Genomic DNA, 26,037 nt, shown 5'->3' on the forward strand with positions numbered 1-26,037 from the left:
ACAAAACACCTCTCACTATGGCTGTGGTTAGAGTGCAAAGAAGAGAAAGGAAATGGTGAAAGAAGAGATTCAACCAGATCCTGCAGACCCTTGAATACCATGTTAAAGAATTTAAACTTTTTGGTGAACCACCGAAGGTTCTGTGTGATGGCTAATTATTGTTTAGAAAGATTATTCTTTGTGGAAGGGGAAACAGAGAGAGGTGGGCAGAAAGGGAACAGGAGGCAGAGATCTGTTAGGAGGAAGTGGTGGCAATAATCCAGACAGGATTATGCTATGCTCTAGGGTCGTACAGTTCAAAAGTGTTTAATCTGGGAATGACTAGATGTGATGGGCAACAGAGAATTATGGATGATGGCCAGGGTTCTGGCTTTAAGGAGACATTCTTTCATAAATCTCATATATGTGCCTACACGCCCTGCTGGATATGTCAAAAACGCAAGGCCCAGACCACTCACTATCCAGGCCATTTCTGGGGGTTATATCTGCATCTATCAAACTTGAGAAATAAAGAAATGTGTCCCTCTGTAACAAAGAGCAAGTATGCTTACTGTTGATGACAAAACAGAGGGTTCCTCAAACTCAGTCCTCCTTAGCTGCAAGACATGACCAATGCAAAGCATTCATCTGGGTCTCTCTGTACTACCCACATGAGACACGGAAGCAAGGGAAAAATGATGTATATATACTGATGTTCATGCTACGTCCTGCGCAGTGAATTAAGTCCTTTGTTTCTGATCCAAGACCCCTATGTCTTCTGCTAGTACCCATGAAACATTAAGAGACTAAATAATTATTGCCTTTTAAGTAGGATAAAAATCAAACCTCAGCTTCTACAATGGGAAATCTCAGCTTCTACATGGAGGAAATTACCATTCACTGAGGCTGGCACATCACAAAGCAGTTTTATATTTTGTTGTTTGTGTCTGCCAGTAAAGGGGAGAGAATGAGGAATATGATGGCAATAATCTAATGGCAAGATATATTCTGGACATTCATCACAAACTAAGTCTAACGGAAGTTTAATTTACCTTTCATCAGATTTAAAGTATAAAGAGAAACCAGTAGTGGCCATGAGTTCAACAAAGACTTCCATTAACTGAGCCTCATTTTAAAAATTCTGAATTAAAATATCACTGTGAAAATAAATTCAGATGAAATAGATGGTGACAAAATGAGATAATTTGATTTAAAACACTAATTTGAAATGCCTGACAACAATGGAAGAAGAAACATACATTACTAAAAAAGAATTCGTTTAAATAAAAGTCTAAGGTTTGAACAACCCAAGTAAATTAGAAGGCAGAAGAGAAGAAGCTAAATGAAAGAGTGACTGAAGATGCTTAAGGGACTAATGAGACACAGTGGAATGAGATGCCTTAGGAAGCAGAAAAAAATGGCAGAGAATACATATAGAGAAGGAGAACTCTTCTTTTAAGACTACAAAGACTCCAGTGAAGGCACAAAGCATATTATAACATTCCCCCAAATGCTTATCCTTCTAGCCCTGCTCTACTCAAGAAGTGATATCTATAGAGCTCAGGATATCTCTCTCTGGCCATATGTTTATACCTAATAACTCTTGTCCTTCTACCAGATCACTGATCAAACTCAGATCATTCATATCTTTTGTGAAGATATTGATATTTTCCTTCTTGTAGTAATACTTGGTCTAGGCTGTAGTCTTAGAACCCTCACTGCTGACCCGCTCTTAATAATCTCTGCAAACCTCCTAGATTCTGGACACTGCCACCCACCTCGCACTTCTGCCCCCTTTTCCCTGTTAAAACTTCTCTGACTTAGTTTTATGTCCCATTATTTCCTTCCTTGGTATGTTCTGACCTATTATCACTAAAAAATAAGAATCTATTATGCAATAGAAAGGGGTTGAGTGACTGCATGTCACAATCCTGGTTAAGAGCAATGTTACGGGTTGAATTATGCCCCCCCAAATTATAATCCCTAATACCTCAGAATGTAGAGTCTTTATAGAGGTAATCAAGTTAAAATGAGGTCATTAAAGTGGACCCTAATCCAATATGATCAGCGTCCTTATAAAAAGAAGAAATTTGGGCTTCCCTGGTAGCGCGGTGGTTGAGAGTCTGCCTGCCGATGCAGGGGACACGGGTTCGTGCCCCGGTCCGGGAAGGTCCCACATGCCGTGGAGCAGCTAGGCCCATGGGCCATGGCCGCTGAGCCTGCACGTCCGGAGCCTGTGCTCCGCAACGGGAGAGGCCACAACAGTGAGAGGCCCGCGTACCGCAAAAAAAAAAGAAAAAAAAGAAATTTGGATACAGAGATAAACAAAGAAGGAAGACTATGTGAAGAGAGATAGCAATGTCATTACAGTGTTGCATTTATAAGCTAAGTAAAATTTAAAAATCTCACAGGGATATATCAATTCTATATCTCTAATGCTCACTCAAATGCTTTATATTCTGCTGTATGATTGCACTGGACAAAGGTAAAATTCTCAAGTAAATTTTTCAAATGAATAAGTTTAAGAATCCTGGAAGTATTTATTTAATAAGGGTAAATTTGAAATGCATCTAAATCTCTAAAATTCTCTGAACCTAAATGTTGGTTTAGGCACTCCCACAAACTAAGAGTAAGAGACTGAAAGCAGTTCAAACTTTGTGACAATGACTTTTAAAATGTTTGATGTGTATATCCTTTGGCAGAGTAATTCCACTTCTATTTTCATTCCTTTTATAAGCACTGCTTATGTATTGTTTCAGAGCATTTTTTAAAACAAGAAAATGTTAATTTCTAAACTTTATTTTTAACTGGAAGAAAATAACCTATAATATATACACATTAAACATTTTGGGATGGTGGTATCTCAAGTATTCTTTCCTTGATCTCCCACTAACCAGCTCTGCAATCTCAGGCAAGTTATTTAAAACTGTGGCTTAATTTATAAAATCTTAAGTTCTAAAAATATGCTGTTGTAGAACACAGAGCAAGAGACAGAAAAGTGCCTATATATATATATATATATATATATTTTTTTTTTTTTTTTTTTTTGCGTTATGCGGGCCTCTCACTGTTGTGGCCTCTCCCCTTGCGGAGCGCAGGCTCCGGACGCACAGGCTCAGCGGCCATGGCTCACAGGCCTAGCCGCTCTGCGGCATGTGGGATCTTCCCGGACCGGGGCACGAACCCGTGTCCCCTGCATCGGCAGGCGGACTCTCAACCACTGCGCCACCAGGGAAGCCCGCCTATATATTTTGACACTGGAAGGAAAGAACCTAACAAAAGCAAAAGCACCTCAGGGAACTAAGCAGACTGCCAGAAAACTATGCTCTTTCTATGAGTGCTTCCTGAGACTGTATTCATCTAAAAATCTCTTCCTCAAACACATGGTGCTTATATTTTCACTTTTAATTAAAACACTTTAAAAATCTTTTATGTTGCAGAACAGTATACAGTATAACCTCATTTATAGGTTTGAACACCTAAAAGGATACTGCATAGGCCAATTATTAAAAGTTAATATTTCTGGGGAATGAAACTGGGAAAAGTGCAAATTTTCCTTTTCTACTTTACCTCTGGATACTTTTGACTTTTATAATGAGAACATATTATTATTATTTTTAAATATACAGTTATTGAAAATACCATGCCACAGTTTCCCCATAATTACTAGAAATATTTAAGGGGCAATTAAATGCTATCATTAAATTTACAGTACATACAAAAATTTCAGGCTCAAATTTTAAAAAGTCCTTAAAAACTATGTGATGGTTATATATTGAATAAAAACTTTTAAAGTCTAATATCATTTATTTCTGCATTTCAGAAAAATGAAGCTTTTAGCACTAGATCAGGGGATGGTAAACTATGGTCTGTGAGCCAGCTGCCTGCTTTTATAAACAGTTTTATTGAAACACAACTATGCCCATTTGTTTACATATTAAATAAAGCTGCTCTCACACTACAATGGCAGAGTAGTTATAACAAAGACTACGTGGCCCAAAAACCTAGTTATGTAAAAATTATGATACTGTATTCAAAACTTTTATATTGGTATAAGTGAGAAATATACTTATCCAGATTTAACAGCTAATACAAATTGTGTCTTCTATATATAACTCAATAGCAAAAAGACAAACAAATCAATTAAAAAAGTGCAGAGGATCTGAATAGATCTTTTCCCAAAGAAGACATACAGATGGCCAACAAGTACATAAAAAGATGCTCAACATTACTAATCATCAACTCACACCTGTTACAATGGCTATTATCAAAAAGACAATAAATAACAAGCGTTGGTGAGGATGTGGAGAAAAGGAAATCCCTGTGCATCACTGGTGGGAATGGAAATGGGTGCAGCCATTATGGAAAACAGTATGGAGGTTCCTGAAAAAATTGAAAATAGAACTAACATATGATCTAGCAATTCCATGTCTGGGTATTTACTTGAAGAAAATGAGAACACTAATGCAGAAAGATATCTACACCCCTTTGTTCACTGAAGCATCATTTACAATATCCACAACATGGAAACAACTTAAGTGTCCACTGATGGATGAATGGATAAAAAAAGTTGTGGGACACACACACACACACACACACACACACACACACACACACACACGAATATTATTCAGCCATGAAAAAGGCAGGAAATCCTGCTATTTGTGACAACATGGATGGACCTTGAAGGCATTGTGCTAAGTGAAAGAAGTCAGACAGAGAAAGACAAATACCATATGATCTCACTTATATGTAGAATCTAAAATAACAAAAAACAAAACAAAATGAACAAAAGAAAAAACCAAACTTGCAGATACAGACAACAGATTGGTGGTTGCCAGAGGCAGGGAGTCAGGGTTAGGTGAAATGGGTGAAGATAGTCAAAAGATATAAACCTCCAGTTACAAAATAAGTAAGTCCTGGGTATGTAACATACAGGATGGTGGCTATAGTTAGTAACACCGTATTATATATTTGAAAGTTGCTATGAGAGTAAATCCTAAAAGTTCTCACTCATCACAAGAAAAAATAAACTTTGTAACTGCATGTGGTAATGGATATTAACTAGACTTACTGTGATCATTTCAAAATATACTTATATATTGAATCATTATGTTGTACACCTGAAACTAACAGAACGTTTCATGTTAATTATACCTCGATAAAAAAAAGTTTCTTCCGTGAAGTAAAGACTATGTTAGTTATACAAAAGGAGTCTTTTCGATAGGTATACAATAATGAATACTTTTTTCATATTAAGTTATGTTTTCATGTTAACTAAGGTATTCAATAACAGAATGACAATGAAAATTATTCTTACCTGTAATCTAAACCAATCTAATCTCATTCCTCTGAAATCAAATACTTCCCCATCTTCAACTACAATAATAGAAAAAAGATTACAAAGTAAATTAATGTAATTAATTTGTAATTAATATAATTTGTAATAATGTAATTATACAAACCTATAATCACATTTTAAAATTTAAGAGCTAAGACAATTCCACTTCTGGACATATATACAAAAGAATAAAGCATGGTCTTGAAGATATATGTACACTAATGTTTACAGCAGCATTATTCACAACAGTCAAAAGGTGGAAGTACCAAAAAGTCCATCAACAGGGGCTTCCCTGGTGGCGCAGTGGTTGAGAATCTGCCTGCTAATGCAGGGGACACGGGTTCGCGCCCTGGTCTGGGAGGATCCCACATGCTGCGGAGCAACTAGGTCCGTAAACCACAACTGCTGAGCCTGCGCTCCACAACGAGAGAGGCCGCAATAGTGAGAGGCCCGTGCACCGCGATGAGGAGTGGCCCCCGCTTGCCACAACTAGAGAAAGCCCTCGCACAGAAACGAAGACCCAACACAGCAAAAATAAATAAATTAATTAATAAACTCCTACCCCCAACATCTTAAAAAAAAAAAAGTCCATCAACAGATGAATGGATAAACAAAATGTGATATAAACACACAATGGCACATTATATAGCCTTAAAAAGGGAACAAATTCTGCCACATACTGCAACATGGATCAAATGTTGAGGACATTATGCTAAGTAAAATAAGTTAGTGAAAAAAAAGACAAATACTGTACAATTCAGTTATGTGAAGTATCTAGAATAGTCGAATTCATAGAAACATGAAGTAGAATAGTGGATCCAGGGGCTGGAGGGAAAGGAAAATGGGGAATTGTTACTTTTTAGAGTTTTAGTTTTGCAAGATGAAAGGTTCTGAATATTTATTGCACAACTATGTGAGTATACTTAACACTACTGAACTGTACACTTAAAAATGGTAAGGTAGTAAATTTCATATTATGTTTATTTTACAATTTAAAAATAAAAATAATTTAATAGGTAAGAGTGAAATAATTCTCATATCCTATAAAGATGATGATAAAGGAGGCAGTTATGCTAAGAGAAGTGTAAAGTACAGACTTCTCTCCTAAACCCTGTGACTCTCATTTTGCTTACATGTCAATTTAAAGGACCTAAAATAGAGCATGAGGAATCTTGTGAATAGAAACTCTGGATAGCACGCTGAAGTTCCACAAAATAACTTTATATAAACCAAACACAACCAGGCAAGGTTACAGTAGATTCATTACTTAAGTGTGATAACTATAAAGGTTAATAAAACTAAATAAATTTATTACTCAGAAATTTTCAAGGCTTCTGATACCTTTTACTTAAAGATTATAAAACTAAAACATCATATCAGTCTACTGGAATAGAGTATTCAACTAATGGAGAGGCAGTCTATTATACGACATCAACTTTTGAGATGGACAGACCTGAACTTAAGATCCTACTGTAGTATTTAACATCTGTTAGAGTGTGGGCAAACCATGTTAAATAATTGAGAGGTTAACCCTCAAACCTTAAGTTTCCAAATCTGTCAAATAAAAGTAATAACAGCTTTTTAACACTGATGAGGATTAAATAGGATAATACATATAAAGTGCCTGCCCAGATTAACCATTTTATTAATGGTATCCATTATTGTCATAGGTAATGCTTGGACCAAATATGCACTTTGTTACGATGTGGGGTGCTCATTTTTCTTTATTTTTTTTATATTACAAAATGCTTTCTTCCCCCTGCTGAATAATAAGAAATGTTAAGCTATACTTCTTATGATTTTTATAATCATCACACATCCATTTTGGAAAACTCTGCTTCAGAATGAACAAAGTTAAAACAAAAGAGAACAGGTTAAATATGCCCAAAAATAAGATAAGTAATTCTGTAAAAACTAACTGCTAAATCCTCTCCTTAATAATCTAATTTGAAACCTGATTACAAGAAAATATGTTTTTATTTAAAAGACTTATTACCTTGTTTTACACTTAGAGAAGTCATAGTGTTCACAAAAGAGGACATGATGATCGATTCATCTTCAGGGCAAACAGAAAGATTCTGAAAATCAAAAAATAATGATAAAAACATCTAGCTGGGAAAAAAACTCATAGGTCCATCAACTGGTAGATGGATAAACAAACTGGCATATCCATAGTATGGAATATTTTTCTGCAATAAACATTCCTTTCTGGAATGGAAGGTTGATACACACAATAACATGGATGAATCTCAAAAACATTATGCTAATTGAAAGAAATGAAAAAAAAGAAATTATATCATGACAATTTCATTTATAGGAAAAACTTTTTTAAAAGGCAAAAGGTGACAAAAAGCAGACAAGGGGTTGCTGGGGGTCTAGAGAGGGAATCAACTACAAAGGTGCAGAATAAAACTTTTAGTGTTGGAAATGCTCTACATCTTGACTGGTGATGTTACACGAATGTATACAGTTGCCCAAATTCAAACAGTACACTAAAAATGGATGATTTTCATCATATATAAACAACAAAATTACGGCCAAAAAAATCCCTCTCAAACTGGCTAAAAAAAGTGAATATTTGATAACTGCATGTAAAGTAGATGCTAAATGATTAACTTTTTAAAAAGTGGATGCTTAGCTCACAAAAAACATAAATAATTTTCAAAACATTAAGACTTATACAACAATGTAAATGTACACAATGTCCTATACTGTACACTTAAAAACGGTTAAAATGGTAACTTTTATGTTATGTATATTTTACCACAATTTAAAAAAATTTAATACCTATTACAATGAACTATTTTAACAGGTTAATCTTAGTTCTAAATTTAAATCCTAACAAACGGTTAAAAACACTATGCATATACTTTACAACAGAAGTGGGTGGTAAAAAGCTCAGACATTTGAGTTAAGACTTGAATTCAAGTAGTGGCTCTATTACTCATGAACTGTGCAATACTGATCAAGTTACATAAGGTCTTTTTTCTTCACTAAACCTACCATCACAAAGTTGTTGTACAGAAGTAATATACTATCAATAAATTTGCCAATTATTAATATTAGTATTATTATTGCTGCTGCTACTACTATTACTATAATCCCAGAAAAAATAAAAAATTAATTTTCTCAGTATTGTTAAAATCCAATTTATATAAAAGACACCAAAAGACATGGAGTGACTTAAAAATTCTAACACTTTAACATAAATTGGTAAAATTTATTAATAAATATCTAACTAGTCATAGTAAGTTTCAAAATGCCATGAAACCAGGAGTCTGGTTTACTTTTTTAGATTATGATAGCACAGTAGCCTTTGGTTTATCTGGTAAGTAATAACTATTCAAAAAAAAAACTGCAGCAAAGCAATAACACTAAGGATAAAATCAGCTTTTCTATTCCCCCTTTTAATAGACATTATTAAAGGAAGCATATGAGCTCCATCTAGTGGATAAAAGAAATAAACTAGTTTAGGATAGTAAACTATAAGCTGTATATAATCCAGGGTAAACAATTACATGAACAATTTTTTTTATTTGCATTTTTAGGTAGGTTTGAAAGAAAATTCGGATTTCAAAGTATGGTTATTTATGTGGAGAACGAGTAGTTTTAGAGTAGTCTTAATATAAGGAGAATTCGTGCTGCTCTTCCTCTGTACCGTATGTTAGCTTATAGTAGTTTATAGACATCTGTGATTTTTTAAAATGAAAACACTGAAATATTATTTTCCTTACACTCAATTTATTTGGAATAAAAATAAAAAGAAATCTATATTAAGATTAAAAAGATTGAATCAAGAAATTACGGAAAGCAAAAAAATGAAAAAAAGCTAAGACCAAAAATCAATAGAGGAAAATCCAAATTGAAAATAAAATTAGGACATTTTATTAAACTACGACATCTAGATGAATTTTTTTTTACTGGCCATTCCCTAACACACTATGCAAAAAGATTTATCTTCTGTTTTCCTCTAATACTTAATTATCAATTATAATGTCTCCATCAACTCTTCTTTATCTCGATAGTCACTGCCCAAGTTCAGGCTCTCAATAGCTCTCACTTAGCCTACTACAGTAATTTTTCTTCTGATCTCTCTGCATCCTCACTTGGCCCCCAGCAATCTATCGCCAACACTGAGTCAGGGTGATCTTCCTAAGTATTAAATCTGATTTATGACTAACCTCCTCTTTTACAAGACCCTCTATAATTTGGTTACTGTGCCCCTCCACCCCCAAGATAAAGAATTATTCCCTGCATGTGTTCACTATAAGCTTTACACACACGTAAGCATAATGCCCATCACATTGGACTACAACAAAATGTTTTTGCCCCTCTAGATGATGATCCCCTTGACAAAATATGACCATGACTTATTTACATTTGTATCTTCACCACTTGGCAAAAGATTACTTTTGTAAATGTTTACTGAGCAAACGAATCAGTTATTAGAGAGGAGGAAAATAAGGAACAAAAGGGAGATTATGACATAATTTTTTACCTGCACAAGTTCATTGAGGACAACAGCATCAAAGCCAGAAAGGTACTGCACGTAATACCTCTGCATCACAGGTCCGTATTTCCTTACATGTGCTCTAAGCTCTTCCATGTAAAATATTAATTCAGCAATGTGCCTTTTTTAAAAAATTCAAGAAAAATATTTCAAAAATTAAATTCACTGTTATCAAGGAAAATATGAAATGCCTTTGATATTGCTACATTAAGTTTTTTCCTTAGAAAGAGCATTGTTAAATATTTAATGTCAACTAATTTTTTATATTATTTCATATAAATAAAGAAATCATGGAAAGCAAAAAAAAGCTAAGAATAAAAGACTGATAAAGGAAAATACAAAATAAAAAGAGGACACCTCATAAATACATCATTAAAAAATCATAAATGAAAGAAGATTACAGTATTAGGGAGAAGTAAGATTTTTCTGTATGCTCTTATTTCTCGGATTCATTTATCTAACTTGTATTGAGGGACCATGGACTAAAATGAGAGAAAGATATTACAGATGACACAGTTGCAACTCCATTAGGATTCTTATTCAAATTTTTGTGTAGTACATAATTTTGAAACATGAATTCCATAAGAAATACTATACTATAGCAAGAAAACAAACAAGACTTCTCTGACCACCTAGAGTACTAAAGAGAAAACATTTAAAGCCCTAATTCAAAGCTAAAGTTGACTTTGCATTGTAATTCATATCACCTAACGATATAAATATTCCCTCCATTACGATAAATATGAAAAGCCTTAAAAAAGTTTTTAAAAATGTTACTTTAGTCCCCAAATTCCATAGCCCATAAATCAAAATATACAAAAAATATACTTTTTAAATGTTGCTAACTTACTTATCTATAAAGTCATCTGCACTCTTCTTTGGCATGTTATCTGCATGACGAAGTAGCCAGATAATTTCATCACGGGCAAAGGATAATGCCATAAAAACAAAAAGTGCCTGATAGATATTAAAAAAATAATAATAACATTATTTACTCTCATGCAAAGATTAAAAACAAAATGTATTCATAATCTTTCTCCAAGTGAAAAGTCATTAGCAAAACTGATAATACCAACTTTAAAAGACAGAAATGAGAAAACAGAGGAAAACTTCAAAATATGTATCAGGGAAAGCATGCACATAAGCAAGATGTGAGGAAAATGCAGGAAGGTATGATTTACGAGTGCCAAGTCAGCAAATCCACTCTCAGCTAAATATAAAATCCTCTTATGTAGTCCCTGACTCAAAGTTTAGTAATATTTCACAGAGAAGAAAAAAAAATTTTTAATTTTAATATGACACACTTATTGTAGTTGAAATAAGAATTAAATCAATTACCTTGGGACCTAGCAAGCCAGGTTGATCAGAGAGGACAGTAGCCAATTCTTTCAGTGCAGACCTTAAAAACTTGCGTCTTTCTCTGTGCATTGAACCACTACAGGGAAAGACACCCACCATTACAGTTTATCTGTTTCTAGTAAACTGACTATTGGCAATTAAATAACATCATTTCAGGGTCAACTTCCAAAGTGTTCTTAGGAAACAGAAGCCCTTACAAATATCTTCTATGTGTTTGTCATTAAGTGACTTTCCAATCTCATCTTTATCCCTGCCTTTCTTGTGCTGCTTTTTAAACTATGCTTATTTTCTTCTCTCTAGCTATCAAAATCCTACCCAAACTTCAAAACCAATCCTTCAAGAAGTATTTCCCAATATACAGATGTCTATTTCTGAATAATTTCTGCCAGTTTAGTACCATATAGACTAGCACTCTATAAACTAGACTGTGAAATCCTCAAAAGTAAGCACTGTTCTATTGTATACACTTGTCACCCCCACATAGAATCAATAAATATAACTTAATAAATATCTGATACTCTATATCCTCCTTTATTAAGTATATTCCTATTAAATATATAAAACTGACTAAATAAAAGCTATATTCAATTAAGGTACTGGGATGAAATCTATTTGATGTTACTGTTCAAAAACAGAAAGATGAGGAAAGGATAATCATAAATATTCAGGTACTAGGTATCTTAAAAATAAAATACAAATTAGAAAAATTTATTCTCACACATTAACAAGGAAAAAAAATCACAGAATATTCTAAAAATTCCAATTCCTCATACTATTCAAAATATACACCATTCCAAAAAAGTTTTAAAATTTAGATAGTTGCAAATAATAAATGGCCACACACACACCATATGCCAAAAAACTAATATTGATAGAAGAAATATGCAACACCAGAAATTAAGCTGTGACACAATAGATTAATTTTAGAAGATACTTTAAAACCCAATCTTTGCCTATGTGACCTGAGGTTCCACCTCTCTAAGTTTCAGCCTCTCATCTATAAAGCAGGGATGATGACACCTGACTCAAAAAATACATCTTTCATGATGCCTAATATACAGTACCTTCACAATGTCAGTATAATTCTAATGACAATCTCTCTTTTAACAGACAATAATAAACTCATCTGGTGTAATATCTAAGAAGAAAGTGGGCAAATGTTTTGATTATTTTACTACACAGGGTCGCTGCAAGGAATATTAACATCGAGAGAAAATATGGAGTACTATGGCACGTGTTAATGAAGGATAAGAATTACTACTCCTTACTATTTATAACTGTTTTATATAATAAATAAAGGGAATAAAAATGCCTTACTTTGAAAAAATCTTTATAAAAGATAGCTGAGACACCATATATCTGCCTAGGGTCTAACACATGAATAAGTCATAATCATATGTATTTTTGTATGTCAGGAAAGAAATTCTAACACATTCCAAAGTATGTTATTTGTACTAGAGAATGATTTTATAATAATATAAGCACTTTATTCAAGTGAAAAAATGCACGGGAAATAATATACTACAGTTAGCAATGAATAAAGATGATTTAAATTCCCAATATCCATTTTAGAGCCTAAACCTAAATTCTAAAACTTCTTGTGGTTTTATATTTTTACCTGTGACAATGGTGCTAATCTTTTCTCTGCCTTATAGAAATACTGATGGATCAGATAATGTTATCTCTACATTACCTAGACTTACTGGAGAAACTATTCTATACAAGTATATCATACATAACAATTAAATGAAATATCAAATTATTCATGAGAAAATTGAAAAGTTGTTCAAACATCTTAAATACACTAATTTCTAATTTATCTATATATTTACTAAAATTTGGGGAAGATATGGGATTAACATACTTTGAAAAGTAAATATTATTTGGGAGAGTGTAAAGATATGTCAATTTTCATGAAGTATCATAAAAATCATCATAACTTGCAAAGTATTGGCACCAAAGCATAGTGGCAATAAGAGAACTGAATGATACCAAAATAAAGTCCTCTGTATGGTATTCCTTAGAGCATTTTTAAAAACAATTCAAAAATATTTAAAATCTGTCTGCATTAGCACCAATACAGAGATGTTGGTGTTAATACACTGTACTCTGGTACAGATACAGAGGTTATAAACTTATTCCTCATTGGTTGAAAGTCCTTCACTTCTACGACCGTATGTTACACACCATTAATCTGCACTCACTTCAACAAAATAATGCTTTAAGAATTCTTGATTAGAAGTTCCACAGGTAAGTTAGAACTACTTACGCATGTGACACAGCTGCCTCTTTGCATTCTCTTATATCATTAATACGCTTATTATAGCTAAGAGCAAAAAAAAAAAAGGAAATATGTTAATCTTAATTTGGTCAATAGCAGTAAAAATAAGTTAGTCAAATACTGGTCAATTAAAAATGTCTTATTATCAACAAGAAAAACTGGCCTTCCAACTGGAAATACACGGAAGAAGTCTATCCACTTCCTTTTCTAGCACCTTAAGTATCCAATCAACTCTTCCTAGAAAAATAAATCTCATATTATATTAAAATCCAGTAATAAAATTAAAGTTTACCATGCAGATTTTTATTTTATTAAATACACTTCCTTAAACCCCCAATAGAGACATTAAAATTATACTTCTAATATAATTAGCAGTGATTTCCAAAAATTGGAAGTACTGACAAAGCTATTATTTCTGGCTTTTTATCACTTTTGACTTTTTATGCTATCTCGTAAGCATAAAAAAATTTCTCAAAGGACATATACTAGTGATCAATACTAGTGACTGTTTGGGAATACGGCTTTTGTGGTGGAGAAAACTGGGGCAGGAAAGCATTTGACTACTTTAAATCATTTTAAGGAACAGAATTATGGGTGATTTTTACTCACCATTTTTAAAAAAACACTTTTTTTTTCAAATTAAAAACATTTAAATAAAAGAAACTGAACACCAACATCAAACAGTTTAAAGGTGCCATCTGAGAAATAAACGCTAATAAATATGTTAATTTCCTTACTACTAAACGCAAAAACTCAAAATTCCTAAAATGTTAGAGAAAAATTATCTTCCTGACAACCTGGCTAAAACCACTTAGACCAAGGACTTCAACTTCTAAATTAAGTATGCTAAGATTTTTGTGTTCTTTAGGGAAATGTCCAAAATACACTAATTCTGTAATCACTGACCTGTATAAATAATGAGCTTTTATACTTGTGGTCTGACTTGTAATTACTATAATAATTCACATTTTAAGTTGGATCAATCACTCACGATTTAATAAAAAATTAAAACTTTTCAACTTTAAATACAGAGATTCTTTTTTTTTTTAAATAAATTTATTTATTTATTTATGGCTGCGTCAGGTCTTCTTCGTTGCTGCGCACGGGCTTTCTCTAGTTGCGGTGAGCGGGGGCTGCTCTTCATTGCTGTGCACAGGCTTCTGACTGTGGTGGCTTCTCTTGTTGTGGAGCACAGGCTCTAGGCACGTGGGCTTTAGTAGCTGTGGCTTGTGGACTGTAGAGCACAGGCTTAGTAGTTGTGGCGCATAGGCTTAGTTGCTCTGTGGCATGTGGGATCTTCCCAGACCAGGGCTCTAACCTGTGTCCCCTGCATTGGTAGGCAGATTCTTAACCACTGCACCACCAGGGAAGTCCCTAAACACAGAGATTCTTAAATGGTAAATTTAACAAAAATTTGTGTAACAAGGGAATTCCCGGGCAGTCCAGTGGTTAGGATGCAGGGCTTTCACTGCCGCGGGCCCAGGTTCAATCCCTGGTCAGGGAACTAAGATCTTGCAAGCCATGTGGCATGGACCAAAAAAAAGGCGTAACAAAAAAAAAAAAAAAAAAAAAGGCGTAACAAAAAGACAATCGGTTTCATGATGCCATTAAACTTATCTGTACCATGTGTACCATATGCTCACTCAATATATGGAGACTGTCTGGTTCTAAATGTTTACATATATTTAAATATAATTCCACAGAAAGGATGTCAGTATGCTACGACATCACGTAAGTTTCAGGATTTTTGAACTGAATCAATCAGAAAATGACAACGCCCACAACGACACAGGATATTTCCAGGTACTCCACCCTATATAATAAAAGGTGAACTAAGAGTTGAAAAATACAGAGGGTACTGTTTCTCATACTATGACTGAGAGATTACCTGCATGAGAATGTCAGAATCACTTATGGTGACAAAATCAAAACAGTGATCACTTGAGAAGGCTAGAGGGAGAGGGATCAGGGGTGGCAGTACTGATCAGAAAGAGGCACAAGAGAATTTTCTGGGGATAACAGAAATATTCCATATCTTCATCTAAGTGGTCACCAAGAGTATTCATATGCAAACTTGTTGAGCCGTACACCTAAAATTTATGCATTCTTCTGCTTGTAAATTTACCTCAGTAAACTACGGGGGGTGGGGGAAGGGCAGATTTCTTTAATCTCTCTAAGATACAGATAAAGGAGATACAGAAGGTTAGAGGTGATGCCCAGGAACCTGGATTTTAATTTGCATCCCAGGGTACTTCACATGCACACTAAAATTTGAGATAGTATAGTGGCTTAAACTGTCAGTACTAGACATAGCTTTATGTTTTAATAACTAATAGATTTTTTTAAATCTCAATTTCTTTAGGACATTACTGAATTGGATATGAAATAAATGTAGGTAAATCTCACTTCTATGAAGCTGACAAACCCAACACAATTATTCAATATTTTCAGGTTTGGGGGACCCCAGGATATTTTAGATGCTCCTAATTTCAAAACATTTTATAACCAAGTCTGAATTCAACAAATGCAGGCATTAAAAATTCCAAGAAAACAAATTTGAGGATCATTTGTGTTACAGGGAATGAATCACTTAGAATACTTCCTTATTATAAGGAAACATGATTTCCTTTTTGCAGTGTCTGACTTCTGTACTTGTTATAATAATTTAATGAAGTGTTTTTGATTGATTCATATACTTTTCTAAATGCAAGATATTCTAAAATACACTTGTAAAATAGCACTTCTAAAAATTTCAGCTCTTAAAATGTACATTGTCCTTTTAGTAATATTTATGTCTAAAACCATATTACAATATGCAAAACAGTACATATCTTCTTTCTCCTAGAATGTACATTTTGAAAGGGCAGGAACACTAGATTTTTTAACCTGTGACTTACCTGTAAAAAATATCAGGATCATTGCTAAAAACAACTTGGTGTGACTGGTAAGTTGGTATAGGCTATATCTTCTTGTATAATATGATCCTTCTCTATCTCCAAAATTTTAATAGATATTCCACTCACTACTCTTCTCCAAAAAAGACAAAGAAATTGAAAATGCCATACCCGCGTATGTTTACGAATAAGTCTTCCGCAGCTTTGTGAATGTGGAAAACTTCATCCCGAAAGAGAGAGAGGCAAGAGCTACTTTGAAGAGCTAGCTTCCAAAGGTTCAGTGCTGTTGCATCAGTATTTAGGATCCCATGGCACAAAATAAATCCAACTTTAAACAAATGAAAAAGAAGTGCAAATATAAAAGCATTCCAAAGTTAGATTATTTCAGTTACAGGGTAGCTTTTCAAAAGTAAAGGAACATTAACAAATCACTAAACTGAGGCTTTTAAGTGACAATAATACATATACATACAAGATGCCAGCAATATTTCTCTTTTTCAATTATAATTTTCTGTACTCTGCAAAACCAGTGCTTTGAACCTACACTGATGAAATGGGAAAAAATGTCACTTCTGGGTTGAGAAGGAAGTGGTTTTAAAAAATGAGTAAAAGATACTTTAAGCCAGAGATCAGAAGCTACCAATTTACACATAATACAATAATCATTACAGTTGTTACAAAAACTGAAAAAGAAAGCTAATCTACTCTGCTAAATCTCTAGAAGAAATTAAATAGCATCTCACATTTTCATAGCAAATTGTAGTTTTTACTAAATAAGTCCTTTGACATGATTATCCTATAGTGTAGAAAGAACCAGTGGTATCCTTTTCTTATAATTGAAGAAATGAAGGTCAATGACTTGACTAAAGTTATACTAATAAAGTATTAGAGCTAGACTTTGCCTCAAGCAGTTACTGTTAAAGTCCAATATTCTTTCAATATATTACGCTGCTCTCTATCATATGAATTGGAGTATCTTTTACCTTCTGTCATCTAATTTAGAAATCCTACTTAAATGTGTAATGCTGTACGTTTGATGTCCTCCCTAGCGCTCTATTCTAGGCCATAAAACCTCATCTTTCATTCCTTCAACATTACTGAGTGCGTATTATAAACTAGGTACCGTACTGGCCAGTTACAAATTCAATCCTATTTTCTGTGAGATTTCCCTCTGATTCTCAATAGTCACTCTCATCTTTAAACTCCTGAATCGTTAACATTTAACTTGCCATTTGTCTTTTATTCTTAGCTCAAACTTCCTTTTAAAGGGTCACTATACAAGCAAGGTAACTCTTAAGCATATATTGAGAAGTCATACATACAGAAGTACACTGAACTTCCTTAAATTTCCTGAAATATATTAAGATGTTTTTCATACAACAGGGCCCCTAAATGCAAGCCTAATTATTTGATCTAGTACGTAACCAAAGACATAGAACATACTGTATGAAAATTTTAAAAATCCTTAAAAGAAGTTTTGTAAAAATTTTTGCCTCGTGTACTGACTTTTTTTTTTTTTTTAATAAATTTGTTTATTTATTTATTTATTTTTGGCTGCGTTGGGTCTTCACTGTTGTGCACGGGCATTCTCTAGTTGCCGTGAGTGGGGGGGCTACTCTTCGTTGCGGTGCGCGGGCTTCTCACTGCAATGGCTTCTCTTATTGCGGAGCATGGACTCTAGGCACACAGGCTTCAGTAGTTGTGGCACGCGGGCTCAGTAGCTGTGGCTCACGGGCTCTAGAGAGCAGGCTCAGTAGTTGTGGTGCCCGGGCTTAGTTACTCCATGGCATGTGGGATCTTCCCAGACCAGGGCTCGAACCCATGTCCTCTGCATTAGCAGGCGGATTCTTAACCACTGTGCCACCAGGGAAATCCCATGTACTGACTTTTTATACTCTAATCCCCTTAGTACAATGAAATTTCACTTAGTGCTTTGTACCTCAATGTATACTTAGATTCACAAGATTGCTGTTGATAATAAAATTTCTCTGAGAATATTATCAGTTTCATTATGGGTTACTGTATATTTTACTTTTTTAAGATATGAGTCACATTATACATTAAGATATATTCATTTGCTTATGATAAGATCAATAAAAGGTAAATTAATTTAAAATAGCCCAAGATTAGGAAGACAATTTATTAATTGAAGCACACATTAACCTCCTTTCCCCACTAAGGTCTCAATAAAAGGACAGGAAAAAAAAATTTTTTTAAGCCATAAAAATATTAGAAAACAAGATAGAAGACCAATACTAGACAAGAAAGTTGGAGAAAATCTTTGAAGAAAGAAAGACTGTACTGTCAATTTAAAAAGAGGTCTTTCCCAAGGAGTCCTCTTAGTGTAATTAATAGATTAAGAACTGACCCTGAAAAGAATATCAGGATAAGTTATTGTGTAACTGCATTCAAAAGAGCGGGGTCCTCAACATTCCAGACCCTCAACAATGCTTGGTCCTAGGCTATAATCTAGACAAGTGACTCTGAAACTTCAGCTTTCTAGCAGGATCCCTGGGAAGGCGTATTAAATCACAGGTTGCTGGGATCCATTCAGAGTTTCTCATTCAGTAGGTCTAGGGTAGAGATCAATATTCTGCATATCTAACAAGTTCCTAGGTGATGCTGCTAGCCTTTGAACTAATCTAGAGCAAAGCTCTAAAGAAAGTAGACCATCTTCTATAGAAAGTCCTAGAGTGGGAATTGGTGTCAAAGAGAAGTGCACAGTTTGACCTAATTCTATTAATTCTACTCAAGGCTCAAATAAATGAAAGCAGCAAAATTGAGTAAACATTCCTTACTTTTGGCAACTGTGGTTATCCCAAATCTGTTTGCCTTTTCCATGCCCAGGTATCCTCCCCTTAGGGTAGTCTGCCTTCTGACTCACATCCCTGATCATTACACAAAGCCTGCATTCAGCATTCCCTTTTAAGGTAAAGACTGCGGGGAAACAGTCCTATTTAATGCTAGAGGTCACTCATGCCACCTAACTCTACTAATCACACTAGTTCTTTATCCACACATTCATAAACATAAAACAGTCAAGGATCACTATACTTTTGAGCAAAATCAATACTCTGAAAGTTGTGTTTTTAAATCAACAAAGCACGAAAACCTTAACTACCATTATAAAAGAAAATATAAACATCCAAACCTGATCAATGTAAAAATTATAATTAATAAAAATGGCTAAGGGCAGGGAGTGTGTGCTAAATTCTTCCTCTTTCATACTAACAGTGCTACTCAAACTGCCAGTGCATACTGAGACTAAGTATAGAACTGAGAGTATTTAGAAACTTTCATTCAGAAAACTTTTCATTGACAGCAATTTATAAGTAGAAACCTAATAACAATCAAATTGTTAGATTAAATTGAATCTAATAATTAAAATGTGGGCTTTTATTTTGTCTTTGCTTATTACTTTATTTCTGATAATTCCAGTAATTCAGTTCCACTGTATTTTATAAAAGTATCAATCTAAAAATCACTAAAAAAGAAAAATTGGTCCTTCACCAGTTTTAGAAACAGTATAATAAAAAGTCATCAAGTAGTACCTAAATGTTAATAAATTAAGAAACAAGAACTATAAGAAATAAAAAGCACAAACTTCTCAAAATTATTCCCCTCTGCCAGTGGACCTGGGGTGGTAGAAAAAATATTATAGCAATTCTCATTTACATTATATCTGTGTGTCTATTTCTCCCATAGTTTGTGAACTTCCTAGGAGTGCAAACAAGTAATTTTATCTCCCATGCAAACATGAGTCATCTATTACATATACTAAAGTAAATTAAGACCAAAAACCATAACTGAATAAATGCAATATGAAGAAAATCATTAAAAATAAAATAAAAATTTAGTTTGGATGGCTGTGTTGAAAGGAAATATAATGTAGACCATTAGCCTTGGACTTAGTGTGGGTTCTCTGTCTTTGTCACTTACTAGCTGTGTGGACTAAACTTTAGATTCCTCATCTATAAAATAGACCATCTACCCTAACAGGGTGAGTATAAGGATTGAATGAGGTAATGTACATAGAAGGCTTAGCACAGTGCTTGGCACAAAAGTAATACATGTTACCTGTTATTTTTCTCTAAAACTTAAACCTGAGGGGTAATCAAAAACTAACCAATTTTACTTACAGATAATCCATTTTTCCATGGCATCCAAAGAGAGATATTCGCAAGGCATCTTAAAAAGAGAAAATATAAATTTGTGGCTTAAAGAAATTCTTTAAAAAATATTCTGTATTGAGTCACTCCTCCTTCTCTTCCTCCTGAGAAGTCTGACTACTCAACTCTTGGTTCAAATACCACCACAACATATTTGAAAAGTTGGACGAAAGTTTTATAACCTATATTTATACTTGCAGTCCATAAAGGACAATGAAAGCTGTGCCTCTTTCACATTTACACACCCTGAAACTTCTCTTTAAAAAATACTGTTGCTAAATTGTTTTCAATCTGATAAATGACTACTTCCAAATTTCCCAAGTCTATTGCAGAGTTTGCAGTATTCCAAAGGATAAAATTTTAGTCAAGAAAAGATTTATGTACCTCGATGTTCACTGTCTCACTCAAATCAGTAATTATGTGTGTATATTCTCCATATGCATGACATCTTTGTTCATATACACAGAAAAAAGCTTGAAAAGAAATGTAACAGAATACAACAGCGATTTTCTCTAGTTGGTGAGATTTGGGATGATTTTTGTTTTCTTCTTTATAATTTTCTGAATCTTCCAAATTTTCTACCATAATAAGGCAAAGCAAATTTTTAAACCTTAAAAGAAAATACTCGTACTACTAATTTTACTAACTTAGCATCAGAATCTAGAAATACAAAAACTAAATGGTATGATTTAAATACTGAGCATTTTACAATAAATAAACTTCACTGACAGGCTAATACTAATTAGAAGAAAAACTGCAATAGCACTGCTTAACTGATATTTTTTTTAAAAAATCAACTTTACTATTTTCATTCAAAAAAGAAAATACAGAACCATACAGTATCAGACTGTGCAGGGTTAAGCATTGTACTGGGTGCACTGATGAGACTCAATAATTGAGCATTTCTCCACTGGTCAGCTGAAAGATTCCTTCGTGGATACACCATCTGAAGAGAAATCAGTGCATCTGAAAGAGACTAATTAAATAGAAAAAAAAGAAAGTTGAGGAATAAAATCGTTTTTTTTTTCAATTTCCATTTAAATTCCAGCCACAACTGCTGTGTGTTTCTAACTGTATCATCGTAAAACAACAAGAGCGTAATTACAACTATGCTCCATATAATATTTGAGGTGGGTTCCAGTTATCCTCCTCTAGATTTTTTTTTTTTAACTTCATGAAGCTACATAGATTCTGCATTCCTCAGCAAAAGCTTAGCTCAAGAAATCATGTTACTTTCTTAAGGTGAAAATGTTTGGCAACCTTGAGATCTTTATTCCAAAAAGGGTAGAGAGTCTAGGGTAATCATTTTGTGCATCACTTTCTACTCAATAGCTCTCACTGAAAGAAAAAGACATTAAGGTTACATGACCAAGTGTTAATAGAGCTCAACATGTTTCATATTTCTTCAAAGAATGCCTTCTAAAAATAACACACTGTAAAAAATTAAAAAATATAAAAATAAAAAAAATAAAACAAACAAACAAAAAATAACACACTGTACTTTATCTTAATAAATTACTTAACTTCTATTTGCCATTTGGTCTATTAATTATAGCTTTATCATCTAGGTATTTAATTTTTCATCTCATCTGATTCTTGCTTGCTTTTAACTATTCTTTGCTATTCACCCCTCCTTCCTAAAGATTCTGTAAGAGTGGTTCTTTAATCTGGCTGCACATAAATTGCCAGGGAAGTCTGTTCAGAAAAAGAGAATCCAGGGCTCTGCCTGAACCAGAACCTCTGGGAGTAACGCCCAGGAATCTGTTCTTATCACACTCCACCAAGTGATTCAGAATAGCTTTTTAAATTAAATTAACTGAATTTTAACAAATCCTAGCAAATACATGATGGTCTTTCTATCAAAACCTTGAGATATCACAGAACATCGGAAAAATCAAGATTAGGAAAAACTGGTCTAATCCAAATGGACAATTCTCCTCAAGTAATTATTAATTGTCTAATATATGCTAATGGCTATGGAGAACTTAAATAGAGATCCAACAGCCTTTAAAAGAAATTTTCATCAACTAACTGGGAAAAGAACCAAATTTGAAGTGGCTAACTAAAAACAAGGCCATACATGATTGGCAAGAAGTTAGAAACAGATCCAGAGAAAAATAGGAAAGGAGTAGGGAAGACATTTCTAGGTGAGGAAAAAGGACTATCAAAATCAGAGAGACAGACAACAATGATCTGCTCAGCACTTTGAGGAATCCTGACACTTTCATCTACAATGCTGAGTTTTACTTCAAAACTAATGTCATCTACTAGCCTCTTTCAAACTAATGATTCAACTAACTCTAAGACATTAAACCTACATAAATTTGTAGGTATAATACAGCTATGCAAAGAAATTAAACTGGAAATGCATCTTCAGAATTTTCATGGGAGTAAGAAAACTGAAGGAAAATTCTTGCTGTCAACTGTATGTTAAAAAAAAAAAGCGTAGATTCATACAAAATACTGTATTACTAAGAAGTCTAACTCCAGGCTTCCCTGGTGGCACCATGGTTAAGAATCCTCCTGTCAAGGCAGGGGACATAGGTTCGAGCCCTGGTGTGGGAAGATCCCACATGCCGTGGAACAACTAAGCCCGTGTGCCACAACTACTGAGCCTGTGCTCTGGAGCCCGCGAGCCACAACTACTGAGCCCGTGTGCCACAACTACTGAAGCCTGCGTGCCTAGAGCTCATGCTCTGCAACAAGAGAAGCCACCGAAATGAGAAGCCCACGCACCGCAACGAAGAGTAGCCCTCACTTGCCGCAACTAGAGAAAGCTTGCACACAGCAACAAAGACCCAATGCAGCCAAAAATAAAATTAAAAAAAAAAAAAAAGTCTAACTCTCATCATTCAAAGAGAACAATGGGCCAAGATTCTAATATCCTGGGTTTTAGCTCTAGTTTTGCCACTATTGCTACCAAATGGCTTACTTCATCATATCATTTCTCCAGCCTCAATTTCCTTATCTATAAATAATGAGGATACCTGTAAATTTCCTTGATGTGCTTAGGAACTAGCCCTCCCTCAGAGAAGCCATAAAGGCAAGACTCTAAACCAAAACTATTTCATTAAGAACTATTTTTTTAATATACCATAAAAGACATGCCAAATTATCACAAAACTCCTGTAGTATTTCTCTCATTAAGAGGCTAAATTATAATAATATAGCTAAAATTTATTAAATACTATGTACCTAAATACTCTTTACAAAGTAACTCATTTAATACTGCACTTTTACAGGTAAGAAAACTGAGGTACACTGAAGCTGGTTAAGTAACTTGCCCAATATTACACTGTAATTGGCAGAGTTGGGATTAGAACCCAAGCAATCTGATATGAGTATAGACATTCTCAAATACTAAACTTCACTGTCTCTATACACTATACTGAACCTAAAAACTACAATGGATCAATATATTCCTGAGTCTCTATTCACTATTCTGAATCTAATTAATGAGTTCTCTGGTTCACAATTAGATAAAACCATGCATAGCTTTTACTCACATCTCATTATAATTTTCTTTCTTAAAAGTAGTTTATCACTCTAACTATCCACCCTTAAGCTATCTCATATGCCTATTGAAGCACCCCTAAAAACCAGCTCTTACCTTGCTATGGGGTACAAATTCTTCCATCATCTTCTTTAAAGGGTTTTCATAATCCACAATCATCTGACCAAGACGTGGGTATTCTCGGTCACTTAAAACAGACATATCAAATATCACTGAGTTGTAAGCCATAAAATTAATTGGGAATTTCACACAGATTTTTATAATGCAGGTTTACCTTGCTCCATGGGTCATTTCATGCGCGTAGTTGTATAATCCAATGATTGCCTTCCTTTCTTCAATTCGAGACAGCAGTATCATTAGTGTTGTATATGTTATGATCAAATCTAAGTAGTTCTTTGTTAAATCAAAGTTTACAGTCTAGGGAAAAAAAAACATTAAGTTCAACTCCTTCCTATTTCACAAACTTTTAAGCACACACACAAAAATCTTCATGGCAGCTACTGAAAGCTAATAATTTTCTATAGTTATTTGTTTTATCCCCATTTCTGAAATTCTATCTAATTCCTTTCACCAAAAACATGCCTAAAATTTGGGAGTTATAGATAATAGTTTTGTGTTTGTGACACAATTTTATGGATGAAACAGAGTCTGTGATCACCCTATTCAAACTGTTAACAGTTTAAAAGAATAACCAAAACCAGAAAAATAATAAACATGAAAGCAAATTTCACTAAGCAAGAAAAAAGGAGTATTAAATAAATAAATAAGTTCACCATTAAGTCAGGAGACGTTTTTCACTTTGACTTCCTATATCTAGAAATTGACTTATTAAGAAAGATTTTTATCAAGTATGCTTTTTATAGAGAAAAGGATTACTTGTGTAACCTTTTAAAATTGGGCCTATTAAAATAAATACTAAAATTAACAACTATTTCCGAATATGTATAAGATTTATATTCAATGACAATCAAATAAACAAGCGAAAATATAGTATAACTCCTTACTTTAAAAAATACGAGCCAAATTAACAATGCTGAAACTTTATATACTAATCATTTAAATTTTCTCTAAAGAAAAGCATTTGATTCCCTTAGTTCTATTAGAAACAGACAGAAGAATTGGAAAGTTTTCTGAAAATAATACTTACAATATCAAAGAAGACTTGGCAAACATCAATAGTATTCAGCAATTCACAAACATGGTCCTGAAAATAAAAGTTTATTTAAACCTTTTACCTATATGAATACTACTAAATTCAGAAAACACACACAAATAAAATGTATTTTGAATTTTTGTTCTAGAAGAAGTCTAATTATCTACAAGTGACAGAACAATTTATATGATTAACAAATATCAATCTATCTCTGAAATGTTAAATTCTATACATTAAAATACATACCTTAAATTCCATAACATCTACAAATGTGAAGTAATATAATGCCAGATTTTTCAGAATCTCTGATTTTTCTTTCTGTAGTTGTGCAAGCTGTTGCTGTGAAAACAAAATTAGAATGCATTGTTTACCGAGAACAAGATTATTGAGTTTTACTACAAACTTCTTTTATGATTGCTAAATGGAAGCACAAGCTTTTAGGACAATATTTCTAGATGATTAAGGCTCTTTTAAAAAACCAAAATACTTGAGACAGCAACTGCTAATAGTGACCAGCAACTGACATTGTGAGGCTATAAAACGAATCAAAGCAGATTAGTACCAAACTGCACTACTATTAAGGAAAATTGGAAAGTGTTAGGAAAAAATAATTATCAAATGAACTCTTTAAAAAAACTAAAAACAACTCAAGAGCATGACCACATTACTAGAAGTGGGAGAAAAGAAGGTGAAGAACATTATAATTTACACTACAAAAAACAATATGCTTTATAAATTTGGAACTTACCAAAAAGAACATCCAGGCAAAGCCACGTTACGCATGCAAAATAAAATGTAGATACAAACATAAAATACAGTAACGGTTCCCTGACCAGA

General features: G+C 33.6%; 1 protein-coding gene across 2 annotated transcripts in view; it reads right to left on the reverse strand.

The window, feature by feature from the left end:
* NCKAP1 (NCK associated protein 1) overlaps window positions 1-26,037 on the reverse strand; it is a 97,892-nt gene that overhangs the window by 37,260 nt on the left and 34,595 nt on the right. For both annotated transcript variants that reach the window (XM_081242314.1, XM_081242315.1), the window contains exons 3-15: window positions 25,447-25,539; window positions 25,195-25,251; window positions 24,322-24,464; window positions 24,144-24,234; window positions 21,372-21,509; window positions 20,504-20,552; window positions 16,536-16,692; window positions 13,459-13,515; window positions 11,169-11,265; window positions 10,681-10,787; window positions 9,819-9,951; window positions 7,317-7,398; window positions 5,300-5,358 (exon numbers count right to left, since the gene is read on the reverse strand). In XM_081242314.1, coding sequence (XP_081098440.1) covers window positions 5,300-5,358; window positions 7,317-7,398; window positions 9,819-9,951; window positions 10,681-10,787; window positions 11,169-11,265; window positions 13,459-13,515; window positions 16,536-16,692; window positions 20,504-20,552; window positions 21,372-21,509; window positions 24,144-24,234; window positions 24,322-24,464; window positions 25,195-25,251; window positions 25,447-25,539 — 1,263 coding nt within the window. The remainder of the gene's footprint in view (window positions 1-5,299; window positions 5,359-7,316; window positions 7,399-9,818; window positions 9,952-10,680; window positions 10,788-11,168; window positions 11,266-13,458; window positions 13,516-16,535; window positions 16,693-20,503; window positions 20,553-21,371; window positions 21,510-24,143; window positions 24,235-24,321; window positions 24,465-25,194; window positions 25,252-25,446; window positions 25,540-26,037) is intronic.

Source organism: Mesoplodon bidens (genome assembly GCF_964165515.1).
Source record: "Mesoplodon bidens genome assembly, chromosome: 8".
NCBI classification, from domain to species: Eukaryota; Metazoa; Chordata; class Mammalia; order Artiodactyla; family Ziphiidae; genus Mesoplodon; species Mesoplodon bidens.